The sequence below is a fragment of the Solanum tuberosum genome, unplaced genomic scaffold, assembly GCF_000226075.1.
Source record: "Solanum tuberosum cultivar DM 1-3 516 R44 unplaced genomic scaffold, SolTub_3.0 scf00048, whole genome shotgun sequence".
Lineage (NCBI taxonomy): Eukaryota > Viridiplantae > Streptophyta > Magnoliopsida > Solanales > Solanaceae > Solanum > Solanum tuberosum.
This window is the reverse complement of record NW_006238976.1, coordinates 399,458-406,506: the sequence shown is the minus strand read 5'-3', so window position 1 is coordinate 406,506 and position 7,049 is coordinate 399,458. Positions and strand designations below refer to the sequence as shown.

At 35.3% G+C, this 7,049-nt stretch overlaps 1 protein-coding gene across 2 annotated transcripts; it reads right to left on the bottom strand.

Annotated features, from left to right (window-relative positions):
* LOC102595963 (WD repeat-containing protein 44) lies at positions 1-5,155 on the bottom strand. Of its 2 annotated transcripts, none has more exons than XM_006343740.2 (8): positions 4,954-5,155; positions 3,358-4,559; positions 3,155-3,245; positions 2,891-3,048; positions 2,753-2,804; positions 1,066-1,145; positions 878-971; positions 1-774 (listed from the first exon to the last, which is right to left on the bottom strand). In XM_006343740.2, exons 2-8 carry the CDS (start codon positions 4,528-4,530, stop codon positions 236-238), a joined length of 2,187 nt encoding a protein of 728 aa, XP_006343802.1. In that variant the 5' UTR covers positions 4,531-4,559; positions 4,954-5,155; the 3' UTR covers positions 1-235. The 2 variants fall into 2 exon arrangements, with proteins under 2 accessions (XP_006343802.1, XP_015162602.1); XM_015307116.1 differs by having other exon boundaries at positions 3,358-4,553.
* Positions 5,156-7,049: the final 1,894 nt, after the last annotated feature.

The following is a 7,049-nucleotide window of genomic DNA, read 5'->3' as shown; positions in this document are numbered from 1 at the left end:
ATTGAGCTGCATTTTGACAATTGTAATATCCAGCACTGTCTTGGTGCTGGAAATTAATTGAATAATACTTATCACATTTAATTCAAACAAATAAAAGAATATACATATGTATGAAAGTGACCAATATATGTCACTTCCAATCCTATACGATAAACAGTAGGATCTCTTTACCTTTGAACCACTTTGGTAACAAAGCAAAGAGAATATGATCATAATTTACAAACAAATAAAGATTTCAAAAACGAATTGGTAATCCATAGTTGAGAAATGTTCTAATACATCCATCCAATCCAGCAGTAACAACCACAAGACCCCACAGATGAGGAGAGCTCAATGCACCTTGCCAAGCACTTTTCAAGAACTTGTACTCAGACTTGCATACCGAGGGGAAGACGGTTACTGGACTCGAAGAATTAGGCAGTTTCTCCTCTGGCCATGTCGCGGAGCCCTTAGATAGAGAGTCTACCAAAAATGTACGCCCTAGGGAGAAACAATCGGAGGTCCTTGGCAGTGAGTTCCTGTTGACATTTCCATTTTCTAAAATACTTCTAGGTAGCGTTCCTGGATTTGTGTTGAAGCCGGACCAAGGTATGGCAACTGATGCATTGTTAGAAAAGAAACTCTCTGATGACCGGACTTTTTTCAGTTTGTTTGTTCTCCGGCCCTGGTCAGTGTAGTTCCAGATATGTACATTTGAATCCTCAGTAACTGCGAGAATGTGTTTCCCATCCGAAGTGAAAGATGCAGGAAATTGGTTCCCTGAATTTCGAATTCCTGGACATGCAGCAAACAATACTTTTCAGAACACAACTCTTACGTTCTCACTGGCAACCAGCTTGGTGCCAAAAGGAATTCACATCAAAGGTATCAGACACACCTTTGAATTTGCAGATGATATTGGATCTACAAAGTATTCTAACTTGCGAGTCAGCAGAAGTTACCATGACTTTGCTAGAGTCACTCGGGCAGTACTGCATGAAGTTCACACATCAGTTCTTAAGCACATAAAGATATAAAATAAGCACGAGTTCTTCTGGTGAAATAAAATTGAAAGCAAATGGTTACCTGAAATCCAGTTATTCTCTTGCGAGCAAGCTTCTTCTTTCCTGGCAGGCATACTTGTGAGCCCATCTGCAATTGATTACCTAACCCAAAGGAATGATAATAGAGTGTCAATTGCCAGCAAGAGTACATTCAAGCGGAAAATATAATTTAGCTATCACCAGGACTCCATAAAGAAGTTAAAAAGAGTTTAGTCATGGATATAATACATCCACCATGGCACAACTGCCTCAAGAAATATTTATCACAGAAGAAAAATCTCCCAGAACATTCTCATTTTAGGCAAACCATAAGCACTTTTCAGCGATGAAGTGAATATTTTCACATCCGTTTGACAATGCTAGAGAGCACACTGGAAGGATCATAAAAGTCTATCTTTGATAGGTCCAGCTCTAGCAACCACCCTCTAACAATAAGGAGACCAAGATCGCCACAATGGGAATATTTGGCAATTTGTCAGATACAGAGATTTCACTATTTCTTTACTATGAAGCATGTTGATCATTTTTCTTAAGCTCATACTGAAATCAGGTTATTAAGCATCCTTTCAGGTTTATGCTCCAAGAATTTGATTTCTATTCTCCCATCGCACACATAACAATGCATGTTGTCATTGACATTTCTGTAAGTTCACCATACTATCAAGTATTAACTCAACTCTTTTAAAAGTTCCCTTGAATTCAAACCCTATATCAGGCAATAAGAAAACAACTTACAACTCATTCAGCTATCTAACCTATGTCAAAGCAACCAGACGCAGATTAGAACTAAGAACCAAAGTCTTGCCTAAACTTCCAGAAAAAACACCAAACTCTTTTCTAGCTAAAATGGAAAATATTAATGCTAAACTCTTTCCTTGATATACAACTTTTTCACCAACAATGAACTACCCCATATTTGTAGCATGAAAAGAAAGAAGCCTTCAATGTGCTTATATATTCATATGCAGAATGCTTATATAAATAGCAATTATAGGTTGGGGTTGGAAGAGCCACCCTCGACAATGTAAGTGGGTGGAGAGAGAGCACTAACGACTAAATTCAACAAAATCTAAAGATTATTTTATGTCATACAATTTATCTACCTAGCCCAACCACTTACCTCCCAACCCCCATACCCACCACCAGAAACTGCAGTCATTAAACCGGTATGTTATCCGTATATCATAGCTGATAGCAAACCATAGACTTTGCTAGAACATAAAGGCTACTCAAGACCAGAAAGAGATAAATTGCCAATCTAATCTACCCTCAGAAGAAATGGTTTCTATTACCCCTTTGCCCTCATCTCAAAAAGGGGACGGGAGTAGTTGATAGCAAACCATAGACTTTGCTAGAACATAAAGGCTACTGAAGACCAGAAAGAGATAAATTGCTAATCTAATCTACCCTCAGAAGAAATGGTTTCTATCACCCCTTTGCCCTCACCTCAAAAAGGGGACGGGCAAAGAGGGGGAGAAATTTTGAGAGAATAAACATGCTAACTCATCTCGTAAAACACAAAAATAAGTGTATCATAATAACACTTCCACGGAGCATAATATACAATAGGATATGATATATTCAGTTCCGTGAAAACCAATTCCAGACAATTTAAACAAAAAAGACAATCAATTTCCAGACTTGTTAGTTTATTAGACATAGGAGTGAGGGAAAAAAACAAAGGGCAAAAAGAGAAGGTATGTCCTTACCTATTACATCATAAAAACGACAATTGCCATCCATGGATCCCACAATGCCCCCCTGGATCAATTAAAAGCAATAAATCAACGAAAGTCCATTAAAAGATGGCACAAAATTTGAGAAGTGTAACAGCAATGCAATCAAACCTTTCCATCAGGACAATAACAAACAGCAGTCACTATTTCTTTTACATCAGTCCAATCAATTACTCGGCAACCATGCACCTCCCAGAGGCGTATTTTCCCATCTATTGAACCACTAATAAAAAGATTATCATCTGTTGGATTGAATTCTACACAAGTGACTGCATAAAGAACACAACATTGGCATATTGGTAACATGGTCCTTTACCATTTAAAAGATTATTGAAAATACTTTAATATAAGGAGTAACCATACAGTCAAGCTCACCATAGTTATTATGTGAATAAACGCCAAGGCATTGATCTTGCCCCACTTTCCAGAGACGAGCTGTTTTATCAACTGAAGATGACAGCAGATACTGCAGAAAATGATGTCCATTACCAGAATTACACTGTGTTCACATTGGAAAATATTATAGGAGGCGACAAAGGACAGTTAGTGTAATTGTGCCACAAAGATATTATACTGACCCCATTTCTGGACCATGAAAGGGCCAAGACCTCACCCCTGTGTCCATGGAACTCATGCAATGGTTTCTCCAATATCCGGAAAATCTTTGGTGGGAGGACGACACAAGCTGATTCTGGCGATTTCCTCATCATTTTTGACACACTAATTTTCTCTTTGTTGTCGTTCAGAGAAGCTAATTTTGACGTAGGAGTCAGTGAGAAGTATAAACAAGAGGAGTCACCATCATGTGCATTCAGGTTGTTTGGAATTTCATCCGCAATCACCCTCCACATGCGCACCATGCCATCTTTGCCAGCACTTGCTAGATACTGGCCACAAGGACTAAACTTCATTGTTGAAATTGAGCCCTCATGTGCTAGGAACTCTTGCCCTGTGTAAAGTGAGGACAGTTCTTTTGACTCCTTACCGCATGTGTGGACCCGAACTCTCTGAATGTTAGTACCTGTCTTTAAATTGGATTCCTTGCCCTTCACTTTGTCCCCCATTGACTTCACCTTATTATGAGTCGCAACAGTTAGCTTTTGAAGCCAACTTCTTTTAGTTTTTGTCTTAGCATCAACTGTATCAATTCCATCTGGCGCTCTCCGCAGATATTTCTGAACCAACGGCGATGGCCCAAGAGTTCTATGGAACTCTTCAGCAGTGAACAACTTGTTTGAACCTACTTCCCGTACTTGGCTAAGCATACCTTCCTGACTAAATTCATCCACAAGAAACTCTACTCCGTTGTCCAAATTCCTAATTTTCCAATGCAATCTTACTTCTGCTGCACCATCCTCATCCAATTCCAAAGCTTCATTAGAGTGGAAAGATTGAGAAGACCGACCTGAGAAACAGCTTTCTTGAGAATCTGAATTTGCCAGCACAGTTTCACCGCCATCCCTAATTCTATCAACACTCATCTTTCTGTAATGAGTAGTAACACCACCCTGTTCTTTCCCATCAGGACTGTCCCAACTTGAACTCGAACCTATCCACTTCAAAAATCTATCACGCCGTTCATCAACACTTTCTGGATCCTTATTCCAAAAGTCATATCCTAAAACACACTCGTCACCCAAATTACGAACACACGTCTCGTTGCAATCAGAACCCAAATCAGAAACAGAAGAAATCTCTTCACGGCTATCAAAGAAACATTCTTCTTCAAACTCACTATAATTCCCCATCATCCTTTGAACTCAAACTACAAAAACTAATCCTTGAAAGAAAATAAAAACAAACTCAGAAACATCCATTTAACAAACAATCAATCAAACAAACTAATGGGGTTTGACAAGATATTAACTTTCCTCGTAATTCGACTATTTTCAACAAAATTGAATTCCCTATCAAATAAAATAACAAAAACAGCTCAAAAACCAAACACAATTCTTCTATCCAAGCAAAAAAAATCCCAAAAATCCACAAGCATGAGCATAACCATTACTCCAACAAAAGATCTTGTAAAAGACTAAAAACTGATAAACCCATAATTCACAAGTGCTTGAATAATTCATCAAAAATCTGAAAAGGGGTTCATAATATACAATCAAGAAATGGTAAAAACACAAAAAGCAACAATTTTCAGCGATTAAAGACAAGATTTTTCATACCTGAACTGCCATGAAATTATGAAAAAGAACCCCAGAAAAATCAGTTCACCGGAAAGCTGATATACTGTTTAACATCCACCGGAAAAATCAAGACTGAACACAAAAATTGGAGAAATCCAAACAATCCCTAGCAATAAAATTAGAAGAAAAAATAAAAGTCTTTGAAGAAATCTATTCCGAAAAAAATGAGTCGTTTATTCTTCGCTCGTTTCTCTCTTTACTATTTTTGGCCTTTTCAGTCTATATAATAGTTATAATTATTAGTTGACAGTTTTAGCCCCCAAATTGATGTGTCCGTTCAACTAACTGTCGTGACCCTCCGTTTTAATTTATTTATATGACATAGTTTGAATAGAGGCATCGAGTTTAATAAATAAAAGGGAAAAACACATAAATACATTATCAAATAATTATAGATGGTTCACCCATATTGTTATGAGTTTATTATGTTCGTGTTGTTAATTACAAACGATTTAAGTAATTTTTTTGTAAAGAAGAAATATCAAGTGTCATCCATTTAAATGATCCACGCAAAGATGGTTATAGAAGTGTGTAACAATTCACCTTCTGAATCAACTAGCCTTGAAAAATGACGTTTAAGTACTCGACCTACACCTGACTATCGGGGCAAGTGTTAGGCCCCTAGAAGGGTGTGGCGATTGAAGCAAAATCTTGAACGTGAGCTAAGGCGAGCGATCATCGGTACAAATTTTGGTGATAGTAACACATTTTTTAATTTATGTCACTTTATTTTAACTCATTTTAATTGAATTTAATTTATGCTAAGTGTATAATTATTTATGATAATTCAATGATATATTTGAGCAAATATCATAGTATTTGTGTTACTATGATCACTCAAAAACTTGTTATAAAAGCTTATTATTAAGGTAAAAAATGAATTTTAAAAGTTAGATACATATAGTTAAAACAGAGGAAGTATATGAAATGGAGGGTTTGTCTAATTTAAAGTTTTGAATCGAATTTTGTATGTATATAGTCAAAGGGTCATTTGATTCAAAATAAGTATTCAAAAACTATGATTCAAAATTAAAATAAGATTATGCTATTGAGATTATTACAATCTCAATTCAATATATGGTAGACAATACCAAAATTTTAGTCATGAAATTCAATAAGTTTATAATCCACAATTTGAAATTTTATTAATTAAATATTGAGAGAGGAAAAAAAACTTATAGAAATATTTGAGAAGTTTCCTAACAGTATGCTTACGTTTGTTGACTAAAATTAGTCAAGGAATAATATTATACTCTTAATATATTTTCCATTCTACAATGTACAAACCCCCTTTTGAATTTTCATCAATTGGATGGGCATGATATTTATTTATTTCAATTACGCGTTAGATATTAATACATAATTTAATTAGATGATGTAATGTTTGCAAAGTCAAATTAAAAAAAGTGTGTGAAAAATAAATATTATGCATGTTACATGCAATACTCACTCTAGAGTACTCAACTCATTTATATACTATTTTAAATTAAATGTTCATTTTTATGTCGAGTATTAAATAGTCTATAGTTGATGAAATTGGTGAAGTGCATTTAAATCAATTCAAACAAGATTATCGTTATAAAAGAAGAAAGTATGTAATATAATTAAGGGGAAAATAGCTAAATTTTATACATATAAATTATAATAAATGTTCGTTTTTATATTTTATTCAATAACATGGCCAACTTGTTTATTAATGAGAATGCTGTAATACATGTAAGGTAACCCATGCCAAACGGTGCATTACTATCTTTTTTTTTCCAGGTAATTTACTTTATCAATAAGACAAACTTTATTGAGCAACTTTCACATTTAACAAACATAAAATTCATATTTGTATGCTATAGCAAAGTTTGCATAACTGTGCTCCATAGCAAACATAAATATATATATTTCGCTATACATATACAAAAGAAAACAGTTGTATAATATGCTTTGGTATACATATACAAAAAGATCAATTGTATAAAGTGAGAGAGGCGAGTGAGAGAGCGAGATCTGGGAGAGGGAAGAGAGGGGAACGAAAATATATGTATATATACAATTTTCTCTCGCTTTATACAAACACAAACGCA